Source organism: Microcaecilia unicolor, chromosome 13 (assembly GCF_901765095.1).
Source record: "Microcaecilia unicolor chromosome 13, aMicUni1.1, whole genome shotgun sequence".
Taxonomy (NCBI): Eukaryota; Metazoa; Chordata; class Amphibia; order Gymnophiona; family Siphonopidae; genus Microcaecilia; species Microcaecilia unicolor.
Window position 1 is genome coordinate 24,275,659 of NC_044043.1, and position 17,394 is coordinate 24,293,052.

The following is a 17,394-nucleotide window of genomic DNA, read 5'->3' on the forward strand; positions in this document are numbered from 1 at the left end:
CAATAACCTACCCTTCAATTATGGGCTGCTCATGTCTTTGTCAGTGGGCAAACTTACAAAATCAGCAAGGGATCAAATACTTATTTCCCCCACTGTATGTTTACCGATTCTAGGACAACAAATGGGTCCAATGGAGTACACCAACTCGTCAAAAAATCAGCCGGGGAGAAGAACCCCTCTTCCGTATGGAGCTCATGTATCCAGAGCATGAGTGCTGCCACATTGTATGCCCTGACGTCAGGCAGCCAAAGCCCCCCCTGCGTTCTATCCAATGATAGCTTAGCAAATGAGATTCTAGGCTGCTTCGCATGCCATATAAAGGACACAGCTATACTCCGGTACTGAGTTTTCTCTTTCCCCCATATCCACAATGGTACCATCTGGAGCGGGTATATTATCTTGGGGAGCAAGACCATTTTCACTAAAGCTACCCATCCCATAAAACTGATTGGCAGATCCTTCCATTTCCAACAAAGTCTCTTATTTGCTTCCAACCTATCAACAACATTCTTTTTGTATACCCAGGCGGTGTCCGCACTCAGATACACCCCCAAGTACTTGATCCCGCCCTTGGCCCACATTAGCGGAAAGCTCGGCACCTGGACACTAACACAAGGGTTACTTATTGGCAACGCTTCAGATTTTTCAAAATTAATACTTAACCCAGAGAACGCTCCAAATTCTTTGATAATTTCCATTACTTGGAAAATGCCTACGGATGCATTGTCAATGAGTAATAGAATATCATCAGCAAACAAGTTTATGCGATATTCCCTGCCACCCACTTGCACCCCTTTCAAAGTCGGGTCTTGTCGAATTCTAACTGCTAATGGTTCGAGAGTGAGAATAAACAAGAGAGGCAACAGTGGGCACCCTTGTCTAGTGCCTCCCCACAGATGCAAAGAGAAAGATGGATGCTGCTGCAGTTCATTTGGGGGGGGGGGGGGGGCAATTGCCTCCCAAACTATGCCCATGCATTCTGCTCTTTTCCCTGTCGGATACACTACCATGGCAGAACTGAAAGGCTGTGCACTGATTGGTTGGAGGAGTAGGGAAAATTGGTTGGGCCTGAGCTGTGATTGGGTGGGCCTGGGCCCACTCAGGCCCACCCGTAGCTACGCCCCTGTAATAAATGAAAATGTTTCCTCACATGCTCCCTAGTCATTTAAACCTTCTGGAGGTCATGAGCATCTGGTTGGCTCCCTAACAGTTTTAAGTTCATGTTGCGCATCGCCAATAAAGGGGACATGCTTCGTCATACCCTTCGTCCTTGTACCTTCTGAAGGAGCAGTTGAACTATCTGTCTTAGTACCTTCCCATGCATTATACGTAAAGCAGTATAGTTTTTCCCCTTAGCTATAAGGATCAAGGCTGCAGTGGATTATGAATTGGCCTAAAAGACTAATTTCACAGAGGTGTTGGTCTTTTGTAAAAATCTGTAAATAGTAGTTTATCAGGAACTGTTTTTTTTTCTTGTCTATGCTTGTTTCAAGATGTGGTGTTTAGGTTTAAAGTTCACACGCATCTTCATATTGTATTTACGGCCGATTTTAAAAACATGAGCCGTTTTCATCAGTTGTGCTTTTTTTTTCTCTTAGGTTATGGTCAAACTCAAGGACACGGTGATTCAAGTTATGAAAATCAGAGCACACAAGGTCAACAGTCATACGGTGGCTATGGACCGCAAGGTCTGGAGTCATCTGGCAGGTAAGAAAACATAGCATTTATATTTTGTTACATTAATGAAGCTTTTTGTATGAGCTGTCCTGTTTAATGTTTCAGTTGGAAGTTTCCTCATGTTGAGCAAGACCTTATGTATGTTTCTAAAGTATAATTGTTTTGGATGAGATTTTTTTTTCACTGTCTGCAAGCAGGAAGAATCAGCCACACAAGTGGGTAGAAGTCAGAATATGCATGCTTTCCCTCATGCCATGCCCCTGTGGAGGTGCTTTAGTTACTTTTTCTACTCTTCTCTCACCTTTGCAACTCAAATATTTTCAATCTTTTTTTTTTTTACCTTCCCCCTTCCTTGAAAAAACAGTTAATACAAAATCAGCCACTTTTCTTAATATTTCTACTCTTAATAACCATTGAGTAGAACAAAGCCTCCCCGATCTTCTGTATGTTGCAGGAAAAGCTAGGATTTAAAATGTCAGACCCATGACAGAAAAATGGGCCTGAAATCTGCCTCTGGTTATAAATATGTTAAAAAGCAGCGGCCCCAGCACAGACCCCTGAGGAACCCCACTATCTACCCTTCTCTATTGAGAATACTGACCATTTAACCCTACTCTCTTGTTTCTATCCTTTAACTAGTTTTTAATCCACAATAGGACACTACCTCCTATCCCATGAGTCTCCAATTTCTTGTGGAGTCTTTCATGAGGTACTTTGTCAAACGCCTTTGGAAATCCAGGTGCACAATATCAACCGGCTCGCCGCCTTTATCCACATGTTTGTTCACCCCTTCGAAGAAATGTAATAGATTGGTGAGGCAAGATTTCCCTTCACTAAATGAATGTTGGCTTTGTCTCATTAATCCATGCTTTTGAATATGGTCTGTAATTTTGTTCTTTGTGTTTCAATAATTTTTATTAGCAACATGCCAACATACACATCCATATACATATCAATTAAATGAACTCTTATTATTATTATTATTAACATTTGTATAGCGCTACCAGATGCACGCAGTGCTGAACACCTGACATAGAGAGACAGTCCTGCTCAATAGAGCTTACAATCTAAAAATAACACAGACAAGACAATTAAGGGCGAGGGAAGTACTGGGTGAGAAGAAACAAGAGGAGGTAATTGAGTAGTAGCTAGGAGCCAAAAGCAGTGGTGAAAAGGTGGGTTTTTAGCATAGATTTGAAAACAGGTAGAGATGGAGCTTAGACGTAGGCTAAGGAATATTCCAGGCATAAGGTGCCACGAGGGAAAAGGGACGAAGCCTGGAGTTAGCGGTGGAGGAGAATGTCACTCGTCTCCATTTTTCCTTTTACAGCCCTGTCAGACCCCCCCCCCCCCCCCCCCCCTCGTCACTACTACGCTTCAATCCTTCCGGTACTATCCTCTTGGCCCTTTCCAACACCCCCCCCCCCCCCTTTCCTATGGGACCAGGGGCATAACATTTCCAAACTGTTTATAAGTTCAGTATTTGACTCCATGCTGCTAGGGTAAGAGACTCCCAGAACGGGGCCAATCTGTTCTGGAATTGTTGTTTTCTTGTTTGGGGAAGATTGCGGGCTATTGTCTGTTCCACACATATGAGCGCCACCATCTGAAGACGCCATTGCTGAGTTGATGGGGTCGATTTGTAAGCCACTCTAGGAGAATCGGTTTTTTTTGCCAGCACAACTGCTCTTTGCACAAATTCTTTGTATCCTTTCGGGGTAGGCTGGCCTAGGCGTGGCCTTCCAAACAGCAGTAGAGGGTCATATCCCCAACTTGTTGTCCAGAGTTTCACCACCTGCTGAAGAAGACTCTTCCAGAATACGACCACCTTTGGGCAGGACCAAAACATGTAGGCTAGCGTTACCCCCTCTTTGTGACACTTCCTACATGCTCCATCCGGGGACAGCCCCATATGAAATGCTCGTCTTGGCGCCACATGAAGTCGTGAGGCAAACCTGTATTGTAAATCCCAATGGTCTGCCAGTTTGGAAGTTCGGCATTGTGACAAAACATGTTCTTTGTTTACCACCGCAGGAACTGTTATCGCCAGATCTTGACTCCATTTAGGTATAGATCCTGCGTAGTTCAACTCTGTCATTGTATCTCGAATATGTCGATGATGGTACGACATTGGCACTCTTTGCTCTCTCACATCGTCTGTGAGATTTTCCCATGGTAAATTCGATATGTAATGTCTTAATTGATAGTAATAGAAATAGTCAGTTGGAAGTATTGAGAACTGGTCCCTTAATTCTTGAAATGATTTAATACGCCCTTCATCTGTTAGGACGTGATATAGATATTTCAGTCCGTGGCTCTTCCACCTGCCAAACACTTTATAAAATATCCCAGGTACAAACCCTGGGTTTCCACACACCGACAGGTATGGGGTAACTGTAGATGAAAAACCATGAACTTTACATATCCATTTCCACATCGCTATAGCTGTTGGCAAAATCGATGTTCTCTGCAGTACCGCTGGAACGTTGCTTTTTCAGCCATACAGAAAGCATGTAAAATTTGTCTGGTTAAATAACTGCAGCTCCATATTAGTGGCAGAAAAGTCAGTGGTTTTATGGTACCAGTCATTCAGGTGTCTTATACCACACGCCACAGTTAAATATCTTAGGCTCAGTAGGCCCAGGCCTCCATATTCCTTTGGTATCTGAAGAATCGACATTGGTAGCCTCGGACTCCTTCCCCTCCAGAGAAACTTTTGCACTAGTTTGTTCAGATGGCGCTCATCACTTCGAGTACGGTAGACTGGCAAGGTTTGAAATACATACATCCAATGAGGCACTATCATCTCTCTATATAAAACGCACCTCCAACGTTCTGAAGCCTCCACAACTCCCAACATTCCAACTGCATGGTGGTGAAACCTGAAATTCGCCCATGAGTGTTTGCCACGCCCCCAGCGTCAAACGTCATGACGTAGAGGGCTGACAAATGACACTCAACCAATGAAAATCAGCACCACACAGTTGCTACGCAACGTCAAAACAAAGCAAAAAGGACCAATCACGAAGCGGACCAGGCAGAGCCACCCCCACCAGAGTCGCAACACCCACTGCTCCACCATCCCCCAAACACGCCGCCGCCGCTCAACCCCCCTCCCCCCCCCCCCAAACGAACCAAGAACAGTTCCCCGCTACCCTTTCACCCACGGGAGCAACAGAACGACTGCTACTGCGGCGCACGCACGCGCTCCCCCTCAGCTCCCAGAACAGATACACGCCTTCACCACTCAAGGGTGACGTCAGCAAAGCACCTTCCATCCACTCGGAAGCAGCGTCTCCAATTTTGGAGACGAACCATGCGTACCCTCCCTCGGGCGCTTCACGAGAGTCGGCGGTGGTTGCTGCCGCGAGCACAGGCGGAGGGAAGGAGGAATTCCCCTGCCGCCTACCTCAGGGAAGGAACGAAGGAGGCGGAACGAGAATCAAGAAATGTGCCTTCGTAAAAAGTTAATTGGAAGAAAAACGAAAGTGAACTTTCAAGGTTTGGGAAACGAAACTATGGAATGCTTTGCCAGTGAATATAAAAAAATAGCGACAGCACATCATTATAAGTGGGAGCTAAATACCTTACTATTTCAAAACGCATTAGGAGATTAAGCTTTTCTTCAATGGTTGAAGCTGCAAGGGGGGAGGGAAAGAAAAATGGGGAGGGAAGACAGGGGGGAGGGGGACGGGAGACGGATGGGGGGGCCCCTGCCAGTGACTATCACACTTTCTCACACACACACACACACATACACACTCATTCTCACACAGTCTCACTCTGTCACACACACACACACTCACGCACATTCACTCTGACTCTCTCTCTCATGCACATACACACTACGATGAAAACCTTGCTAGCGCCCGTTTCATTGGTCTCAGAAACGGGCCTTCTTTACTAGTCATGTTATAAAGTGCTATTCTCCCCAGCAGCGAGAGAGGGAGTGACTGCCACCTCCTCAGTTTAGCAGCCGTATCCTCTAATAACTTGTTCAAATTTAATGCATACAATTGAGTTAAATCTTGTGGTATCTGCACTCCCAAGTATTTTGTTACCCCCGCGGCCTGTGCCAACGCCCTGCCCTCTGGCCCCTTAATCTCTTCCCTGGGGAGTATTGACAATATATGCGAGATTTCTGTGTGTTTACCTTGAATCCCGATATCGAACTGTATTGGTCCACCAAGAGTAACTTTAAGGAGTTGGATGGGTTAACCATCACCACCAATAAATCATCCGCAAACGCTAAAGTTTTCACTATCTCCCCGCCCACTTCTATGCCCTCTACCTTCTTTTCTCCCTTCAGAGTCCGTAATAGGGGTTCTATTGATAACAGAAATAATAAAGGGGATAGTGGGCACCCTTGTTGGGTACCTCGTTTGATATTGATCTGCCCTGTCTGCATACCATTAAGGAGCACAGTGGCCTTAGGATCAGCATATAATGCCTGAATCGCCCGCAGGTAGCACCCCAAACAGGTAATCCCAACTGACCTTTTCAAAAGCCTTTTCTGCGTCTAAACTTAGAATCACTGCCGTAGTGTTATTTTGCTGGATTTGACCCATTGCTAGTAGTAATCGGCGTACGTTACATAAGTACATAAGTATTGCCATACTGGGACAGACCAAAAGGTCCATCGAACCCAGCATCCTGTTTCCAACAGTGGCCAATCCAGGTCACAAATACCCGGCAAGGTTCCAAAAATGTACAAAACATTTTATACTGCTTATCCCAGAAATAGTGGATTTTCCCCAAATCCATTTAATAACGGTCTATGGACTTTTCCTTTAGGAAGCCGTCCAGAGGGGCATGTCAAGATGGCGGTCTGAACACGTTTGCTGTTCTGTCAAATTTGTTTGCTGGCGTTTTACTCCTAAGTTTCCTAATTTCAATGTGCCACATACCAAAAGAAAGGGGATAGTGAAGGTACAATTTCCGATGTCCAGAACATTGTCCCCGATCGAGCAAACGATCGATAGATATGCAATTGGAACCCCACTTACCAGGCAAATGGAGTCCGCGCTGACAGCCGAAGAAGGAGCGACGGCACTCGAGGGACCTGAAACATCGTTGTCTCCCCTGGAAAGTAATCCCCCTCTGTGCCCAGCATCGCAAGGGTGGAGAGCGGAGGCCCAGGCAAAATCGGAAGTCGGTATCTGCCAGACCTCAGACGGCGTCGCACACACCCTGATGGCCGGTGATTTGAACTTGGAGTTAATTTCTCCCACGGAGGTTACTCTGAAGGCAATTTGGAAAGTCTTACAGCATATAACAAAAGTAGTTGCAAAAACCGCCCAGGACACTTCACAAATCGTGAGTAAAGTTGATAATTTGGCAACCTCAGTGGAAAAAATTCAGCAAGAAGCTTTAAGCTATAAACAGCAAACGCAGCAAGAATTGAAAGATTTAAAAGCCACTACTGAAGCGTTAATAACAGATAAAGTGTTGATACATACTAAAATAGAACAAATTGAAAATTACAATAGACGAACTTGAGAATGTTGAATTTTCCTTTTGTGGATGGGATGAGCCCGTCAGACCTCTTTAAAAAAAATACTTAAGGATATATTTCTTTATCCAGATGTTACCAAGACAACTCAAGATAGAAGGAAGACATTTTTGACTTTAAGAGAAGAGACTAGGGCATTGGAGGCGCCCTTTTTATTAGCTTATCCTTGCAAATGTTTAGTTAAATTTATGAATAACTAGTAAAAAAAGCCCCGTTTCTGATGCAAATGAAACGGGGGCTAGCAATGTTTTTTCTTCTGTGTGCATGTGGGAGTGTGTGTGTCCCTGGCCTCTCTCCCCTCCCCCCTCTGAGTCCTTCACTGTTACAGAGCCAGCGATTTGATTTCGTGCTCTGCTGTTTTCCTTCACTGACTGTGTTACAGAGAGGGCGGGGCAGACACTCATAGGGAAACCGGATATCTCGCCCCCTTCACACTTCCGGCTGGAGGCTTCATAGAACGTTGGTGTTGCCTTTTATATAGAGAGATAAGTATGTTTTTTATGAACCAGGGCATTTAAAAAGTTTTCTTGAAATGAAAAAACTGTCCAACTTGCCAAAAGAGTAAAAGTAAACAACTGATGAACTATTAAATATAAGAGGGCATTTCAGACCAGGCCATTTAGCTATATAAGTTTTTCTGTTCTTCTTTTTGATCTCCTTATGTTAAACACGCCTCTCAACTTTCGATTGTGGTCTAAGGAAATGGGAAACTAGATTTTTAAAATTGTCTTTATTTACTATTTCTTAAAGTTATACTCTCTAATTTTTCATTGTATTACTAAACATGATTATCGTGTAAAGTTGTAAATGTGATTAAAAAAAAGAAAAAGAAGCCATCCAAACCTTCTTTAAACTCCGCTAAGCTAACTGCTTTTACCACATTCTCTTGCAACGAATTCCAGAGTTTAATTACACGTTGAGTGAACAAAAATTTTCTCCGATTCGTTTTAAATTTACTACATTGTAGCTTCATCGCATGCCCCCTAGTCCTAGTATTTTTGGAAAGCGTGAACAAACATCTCTATCATCTCTATCATCTCTATCATATCTCCCCTCAACCGCCTTTTCTCCAAGCTGAAGAGCCCTAGCTGCTTTAGCCTTTCCTTATAGGCAAGTCGTCCCATCCCCTTTATCATTTTCGTCACCCTTCTCTGCACCTTTTTTAATTCCACTATATCTTTTTTGAGATGCGGTGACCAGAATTGAACACAATGTTCGAGGTGTGGTCGCACCATGGAGCGATACAAAGGCATTATAACATCCTCATTTTTGTTTTCCATTCCTTTCCTAATATCTTTTTTGAGATGCGGCGACCAGAATTGAACACAATGTTCGAGGTGCGGTCGCACCATGGAGCGATACAAAGGCATTATAACATCCTAATTTTTGTTTTCCATTCCTTTCCTAATAATATTTAACATTCTATTTGCTTTCTTGGCTGCAGCAGCACACTGAGCAGAAGGTTTCAACGTATCATCAACGACCACGTCTAGATCCCTTTCTTGGTCGGTGACTCCTAACGTGGAATCGCATAACACTCACATACACACAATGCACGCCCAAAACAACCATAACAACCCACTTACATCTCACCAATCCTATGCACAACCTTTTAACAACCTACAAAATCAAAGACACAACAACCAACCAACTGGAATAATCTCCGGATATGAACACCACCGACAAAATGAGGAAAACAATGTCAACAACAAATTCAATTACCGAAGAAACAGACAACTAATAAAAATAAACACATCACACCCCACCTTGGAACCATATCACTCAATCCAACTAGGATACATTAATGCAAGATCAGCAGTAAGCAACTCAGTAGACATACTAGATTGGATCATCACAGACAAATTAGACCTCCTATTTATCACAGAAACCTGGTTCCATAGTCCCACAGATCCCGCCATCTTAGAAACGTGCCCACCAGAATACAAAATCACGCACTGGACAAGAAATGGAAAAAAAAGAGGAGGCGGAATAGCTATAATATACAAACCTGAATTCACCATCACAATCACGGGCGAATCCACCTCACCACAACTTGAAATTGCATCGACAAGAATCAACCATCCAAGCCTAATAGGACACCTTAACACAATCCTATTCTACAGGCCACCAGGAAAATGGCAAGACACCCAAACACAACTCATGGATTTCATCTCGAATACCTGCGTATCAGCCTCAAACATCCTTTATACTAGGCGACATCAACTTACACCTAGAAGATGACACCTTACCAAGTACACGAGAATTCAAAGAATTCCTAAAACTCTGGGATCTGCAAACACCCAACATGCAACCAACTCACGAAAAAGGACACACACTAGATATCATAACGAATAAATTCGAACCGGACTCAACTATCATACTCACTGACACAAGATGGACACCTACATTGTGGTCAGACCACCATAAAGCAAATGTCACTCTTTGCTGGCGAAAAACACAACTAAACACGATCAATAAACATGAGCAAACAACCTACACAACGAGAGGAAAAATAGACCCCACAACATTCTGGCAACAGATCTACCAGAACGAATGGACTACAAACGCTGACACCATCCAATTCCTCCAAGAATGGGACGATATAAGTACAACAACATTAGACAAAATCGCCCCGGTCCAAACCAGAACATTACACAGGAAAAATGCAAATCCATGGTTCACCGAAGAGCTGAAAAAACTGAAAACACGAGTCAGGAAACTAGAACGAGCTTGGAACAAAAAGAGAGACGAACAAACACTAAACGACTGGAAACTACTTCGGAGAAAATACAAATATACCATAAAACAGACAAAAAGACTACATTACAAAACATTAATAGGACCAAACTACAAAGACACACATAAACTCTTCAACCTCGTGAACAAACTGTTAGACACCACACCAGTTACAACCAACGGCAAAGATATACCAAGTGTCGACAACCTTGCGAAATACTTCAAGGAGAAAATTATACTATTACGTCACAAAATACCCGCCAGCCCTATAGAATACACCACTCTTCTAGACTGTCTAGATCCAGAAGAAGGAACACGCCCAGCAGACAGAACCTGGACTGAATTTGAACTACTGTCAGAAGACCTCATCTCTAAAACTCTCAAAAGATATGCCAAATCCAACTGCAAACTAGACATATGCCCAAATAGTCTCATGAAATCTGCTCCGCAACAATTCATAATAGACCTAACAAACCATATAAACTGCATGCTACAAAATGGACTCTTCCCAAAAGAAAAAGGAAAAATCTTACTCACCCCAATTCCTAAAGAGACAAAGAAAAACACGAGCGAAATAACCAACTTCAGGCCAATAGCATCCATACCACTAATAACCAAGATAACCGAAGGTATGGTAACTAAACAACTCACAAACTATCTAAACAAACATTCAATACTGCATGATGCCCAATCAGGATTCCGTTCGAATCATAGCACAGAAACAGTATTAGTCACCCTTATGACCAAATTCAAACAAATAATTGCAACTGGCAACAATATACTCCTCCTACAATTTGACATGTCAAGCGCCTTCGACATGGTTGACCATGGAATCCTATTACACATACTTGAATACTTTGGCATAGGAGGAAATGTCCTGAACTGGTTCAAGGGGTTCCTAACCCTGCGTTCGTATCAAGTCACATCAAATTCAACCACGTCCAAGGCATGGACACCTGAATGTGGAGTCCCACAAGGATCACCTCTCTCGCCAACTATATTCAACCTAATGATGATCCCTTTAGCAAAACTCCTATCAAACCATAACCTCAACCCATATATATACGCCGATGATGTGACAATATACATCCCATTCAAACAAGACACCAAAGAAATCTCCAATGAAATCAATCAAAGTCTACACATCATGAACACATGGGCAGATGCATTTCGCCTGAAATTAAACGCAGAAAAAACCCAATGCCTGATACTCACCTCCCAATACAACACAAATGAATTCAACGCGATAAACACACCAAACCTAAACCTCCCAATCTCAGAAACGCTAAAAATCCTTGGAGTCACTATCGACCGCCACCTTAACACTCGAAACCCACGCAAACAACATAACCAAGAAGATGTTCTACTGCATGTGGAAATTGAAAAGGATAAGACCATTCTTTCCAAGATTCGTCTTCCGCAGCCTAGTGCAATCCCTCGTCCTCAGCCATCTGGATTACTGCAACTCACTATACGCAGGCTGCAAAGAGCAAATACTGAGGAAACTTCAAACAGCCCAGAACACAGCAGCCAGACTCATATTCGGAAAACCAAGATATGAAAGGGCAAAACCACTACGAGAGAAATTACATTGGCTTCCACTTAAGGAACGCGTTACTTTTAAAGTTTGCACATTAGTCCATAAGATCATTTACGGCGAAGCCCCAGCGTACATGTCTGATTTAATAGACCTACCACCCAGAAACGCTAAAAGATCATCCCAATCACACCTCAACCTCCACTTCCCTACTTGCAAGGGCCTGAAATACAAGACGCTACACGCGTCAACCTTTTCCCACATGAGCACGCAGTCTTGGAATACACTACCGCGCAACCTAAGAATGATTAACGAACAAGCTTCCTTCCGTAAACTATTGAAGACTCACCTGTTTGAAAAAACTTACGGAACGAGCCAAAACACATAGTCCATACTCACTGTTCATCAATGCAACATACATCCACTTCTGATCCCTCATCCCGTAATCCAGTCAATCATACATTTATTCACGGAACTATGTACACCATATGTCTTTGTGTCTAACACTGCCCTTTTAGCTTCCCATTGTCTCCTTCCAATGTTTCTATGTTGATGTCCCATTGTTATATTCCTAATGATATTCGAATGTCTCGCATAACTCTGTACAATGTAATCCATAACCAAGTTGTAACAAATGTATTTCCATTATTCATATCTTATTGTAAGCCACACTGAGCCTGCAAAAAGGTGGGAAAATGTGGGATACAAATGCAATAAATAAATAAATAAACCTTGCATGACGTAGCTATAATTCGGGTTTCTCTTTCCCACATGCATCACTTTGCACTTGCTCACATTAAACGTCATCTGCCATTTAATCGCCCAGTCTCCCAAGGTCCTCTTGTAATTTTTCACAATCCTTCCACGATGTAACGACTTTGAATAACTTTGTGTCAACAAATTTAATTACCTCACTAGTTACTCCCATCTCTAGGTCATTTATAAATATGTTAAAAAGCAGCGGTCCCAGCACAGAGCCCTGGGGAACCCCACTAACTACCCTTCTCCATTGAGAATACTGACCATTTAACCCTAATCTCTGTTTTCTATCTTTTAACCAGTTTTTAATCCACTATAGAACACTACCTCCTATCCCATGACTCTCTAATTTCCTCTGGAGTTTTTCATGAGGTACTTTACTACTACTACTTATTTCTATAGTGCTACTCGACGTACGCAGCGCTGTACACTTGAACATGAAGAGACAGTCCCTGCTCGACAGAGCTTACAATCTAATTAGGACGGACAAACAAGAGATAAGGGAATATTAAAGTGATGATGATAAAATAAGGGTTCTGAACAAGTGAACAAGAGTTAGGAGTTAAAAGCAGCATCAAAAAGGTGGGCTTTTAGCTTAGATTTGAAGACGGCCAGAGATGGGAGCTTGACGTACTGGCTCAGGAAGTCTATTCCAGGCATAAGGTGCAGCAAGATAAAAGGAACGGAGTCTGGAGTTAGCAGTGGAGGAGAAGGGTGCAGATAAGAGAGATTTACCCAGTGAACGGAGTTCCCGGGGAGGAATGTAGGGAGAGATGAGAGTGGAGAGGTACTGAGGAGCTGCAGAGTGAATGCACTTACTGGTCAATAAGAGGAGTTTGAACTGTATGCGGAAACGGATAGGAAGCCAGTGAAGTGACTTGATGAGAGGGCTAATATGAGCATAACGACACTGCAGCATAATCATGCAGCAGAATTTTGAACAGATTGAAGAGGAGAGAGATGGCTAAGTGGGAGACCTGTGAGAAGCAAGTTGCAATAGTCTAAGCGAGAGGTGATAAGAGTGTGGATGAGGGTTCTGGTAGTGTGCTCAGAAAGGAAAGGGCGAATTTTGCTGATATTATAGAGAAAGAAACGACAGGTTTTAGCAGTCTGCTGAATATGTGCAGAGAAGGAGAGGGAGGAGTTGAAGATGACCCCAAGGTTACGAGCTGATGAGACAGGAAGGATGGGAGTGTTATCCACAGAAATAGAGAATGGGGGAGGAGGAGAGGTTGGTTTAGGGGGGAAAGATAAGAAGCTCAGTCTTGGGCATGTTTCAGATGGCGCTGAGACATCCAGGCAGCAGTGTCAGACAGACAGGCTGATACTTTGGCCTGGATTTCGGCTGAGATTTCTGGTGTGGAGAAGTAGATCTGGGAGTCATCAGCGTAAAGATGATACTGAAAACCATGGGATGAGATCAGAGTACCAAGGGAAGAAGTATAGATGGAGAAAAGAAGAGGTCCCAGGACAGATCCCTGAGGTACACCAACTGACAGTGGGATAGAAGTAGAAGAGGATCCACTAAGAGTATACACTAAAGGTACGCTGGGAGAGATAATAAGAAAACCAGGAAAGAACAGAGCCCTGAAATCCAAGTGAGGACAGCATATCAAGGAGTGGGCTGTGATCAACAGTGTCAAAAGCAACAGATCGAGAAGGATGAGGATAGAATGGAGACCTTTGGATCTGGCCAGGAACAGATCATTGGAGACTTTAGCAAGCGCTGTTTCAGTTGAATGAAGGGGGCGAAAGCCAGATTGTCAAACACCTTCTGAAAATCCAGATACACAATATCAACTGGCTCCCCTTTATCCACATGTTTGTTCACCCCTTCCAAGAAATGTAGTAGATTGGTGAGGCAAGATTTCCCTTCTCTAAATCCATGTGGGCTTTGTCTAATTAATCCATGCTTTTGAATATGCTCTGTAATTTTGTTCTTAATAGTCTCTACCATTTTGCCCAGCACCAAAGTCAGACTCACCGGTCTATAATTTCCCGCATCTCCTCTGGAACCTTTTTTAAAAATCGGCGTTACATTGGACACCCTCCAATCTTCCGGTACCACTCTCTATTTTAAGGATAAATTACATATTTCTAACAATAGCTCTGCAAGCTCATTTTTCAGTTCCATCAGTACTCTGGGATGATTATCATCTGGTCCAGGAGATTTGCTACTCTTCAGTTTGTAGAACTGCCCCATTACATCCTCCAAGTTTACAGAGAATTCATTAAGTTTCTCTGACTCGTCAGCTTCAAATACCATTTGTAGCACCGGTATCCCACCCAAATCTTCCTCAGTGACCGAAGCAAAGAATTCATTTAATCTCTCCGCTACGGCTTTATCTTCCCTGATCGCCCTTTTACTCCTCGGTCATGTAGCGGTCCAACCGATTCTTTTGCCGGCTTCCTGCTTTTCATATACCTAAAAAAATTTTTACTATGTGTTTTTGCCTCCAACGCAATCTTTTTTTTCGAAGTCCCTCTTAGCCTTCCTTATCAGCACTTTGCATTTGACTTGACATTCCTTATGCCATTTCTTATTATTTTCAGTCGGTTCCTTCTTCCATTTTCTGAAGGATTTTCTTTTAGCTCTAATAGCTTCCTGCACCTCGCTTTTTAACCACGCCAGCTGTAGTTTGGTCTTCCTTCCTCCTTTTTTAATACGCAGAATATATTTGGCCTGGGCTTCCAGGATGGTGTTTTTGAACAGCATCCACGCCTGATGTAAATTTTTGACCCTCGCAGTCGTTCCTCTAAGTTTTCTTTTCACCGTTGTAGCAAATAGCTCTGTACCTGGTTTGAGGGACGCCTCTCTCCAGTGTGGAATTGTCCCGCAGAATCTTTGGGCGGTCATCGGTGCTTCCCCGATTGCTGTTACGGCTCAGATGAAGGCTACAATCCTGTGGTGATGTATGTATACTGCATAAGAGTGTTATGTAATATGTGTGTGCCTATTGATGTGTGAATTAACATAGTTACATAGTAGAAGACGGCAGAAAAAGACCTGCACGGTCCATCCAGTCTGCCCAACAAGGTAACTCATATTTGCTACTTTTTGTGTATACCCTACTTTGATTTGTACCTGTGCTCTTCAGGGCACAGACCGTATAAGTCTGCCCAGCAGTATCCTCGCCTCCCAACCACCAGTCCCGCTTCCCACCACCGGCTCTGGCACAGACCGTATAAGTCTGCCCAGCACTATCCCCGCCTTCCAACCACCAGCCCCGCCTCCCGATCTTGACTAAGCTCCTGAGGATCCATTCCTTCGGCACAGGATTCCTTTATGCTTATCCCACACATGTTTGAATTCCGTTACCGTTTTCATTTTCACCACCTTCCGTGGGAGGGCATTCCAAGCATCCACTACTCTCTCCATGAAAAAATACTTCCTGACATTTTTCTTGAGTCTGCCCCCCCTTCAATCTCATTTCATGTCCTCTCGTTCTACCATCTTCCCATCTCCGGAAAAGGTTCGTTTGCGGATTAATACCTTTCAAATATTTGAAGGTCTGTATCATATCACCCCTGTTTCTCCTTTCCTCCAGAGTATACATGTTTAGTTCAGCAAGTCTCTCCTCATACGTAACGCAAATCCCATACCATTCTCGTAGCTTTTCTTTGCACCGCTTCAATTCTTTTTACATCCTTAAGATATGGCCTCCAAAACTGAACACAATACTCCAGGTGGGGCTTCACCAACGACTTATACAGGGGCATCAACACCCCCTTTCTTCTACTGGTCACACCTCTCTCTATACAGCCTAACAACCTTCTAGCTATGGCCACCGCCTTCAAATCCTCAGATACTATCACCCCAAGATCCCTCTCTCCGCCCGTACCTATCAGACTCTCCCCGCCTAACACATACGTCTCCCGTGGATTTCTATTCCCTAAGTGCATCACTTTGTATTTCTTCGCATTGAATTTTAATTGCCAAACCTTAGACCATTCTTCTAGCTTCCTCAGATCCTTTTTCATGTTTTCCACTCCCTCCCGGGTGTCCACTCTGTTACAGGTCTTAGTATCATCCGCAAATAGGCAAACTTTACCTTCTAACCCTTCGGCAATGTCACTCACAAATATATTGAACAGAATCGGCCCCAGCAATGATCCCTGAGGCACTCCACTACTCACCTTTCCCTCCTCCGAGCGAATTCCATTCACCACCACCCTCTGGCGTCTGTCCGTCAACCAGTTCCTAATCCAGTTCACCACTTCAGGTCCTATCTTCAGCCCATCCAGTTTATTTAAGAGCCTCCTGTGGGGAACCGTGTCAAAAGCTTTGCTGAAATCTAAGTAGATTATGTCCATAGCTCGTCCCTGATTCAATTCTCCCGTCACCCAATCAAAGAACTCAATGAGATTCGTTTGGCATGATTTCCCTTTCGTAAAACCATGTTATCTCGGATCTTGCAACTTATTGGCTTCTAGGAAATTCACTATCCTTTCCTTCAGCATCGCTTCCATTACTTTTCCAATAATCGAAGTGAGGCTTACCAGCCTGTAGTTTCCAGCTTCTTCCCTATCACCACTTTTGTGAAGAGGAACCACCTCTGCCGTTCTCCAATCCCTCGGAACCTTTCCCGTCTGCAAGGATATATTAAACAAATCTTTAAGAGGACCCGCCAAAACCTCTGAGCTCCTTCAATATCCTGGGGTGGATCCCGTCCGGTCCCATGCTTTGTCCACCTTTAGCTTTTCAAAACAATCAGATGAAGGCTACAATCCTGTGGTGATGTGTGTGTGAACTACGTAAGAGTGTTATGTAATGTGTGTGTACCTATTGATGTGTGAATAAACAATCTTTAAAGCAATATCCGAACCCTTGATTTGCTACATCCGTTCTTCTCATTTTATCATAGTCTCCTTTTTTAAAGTTAAACGCTAACGTATTTGATTTCCTATATATACTTACTTCAAAGCCCCTGCATACATGTCTGACTTAATAGACCTGCCACCCAGAAACGCTAAAAGATCATCCAGAACCTTCCTCAATCTCCACTTCCCTAATTGCAAAGGCATAAAATACAAAGTATTGCATGCATCAACTTCTCTTATATGAGCACGCAGTTCTGGAATACAGTACCACGCAACCTGAAAATGATCTACGAATTAACCGACTTCCGCAAACAACTGAAGACTCATCTCTTCGAGAAAATTTATTGTAAGG

General features: G+C 43.4%; 1 protein-coding gene across 2 annotated transcripts in view; it reads left to right on the plus strand.

The window, feature by feature from the left end:
- TAF15 (TATA-box binding protein associated factor 15) overlaps positions 1 to 17,394 on the plus strand; it is a 329,472-nt gene that overhangs the window by 103,948 nt on the left and 208,130 nt on the right. For both annotated transcript variants that reach the window (XM_030185658.1, XM_030185659.1), the window contains one exon: positions 1,599 to 1,707. In XM_030185658.1, coding sequence (XP_030041518.1) covers positions 1,599 to 1,707 — 109 coding nt within the window. The remainder of the gene's footprint in view (positions 1 to 1,598; positions 1,708 to 17,394) is intronic.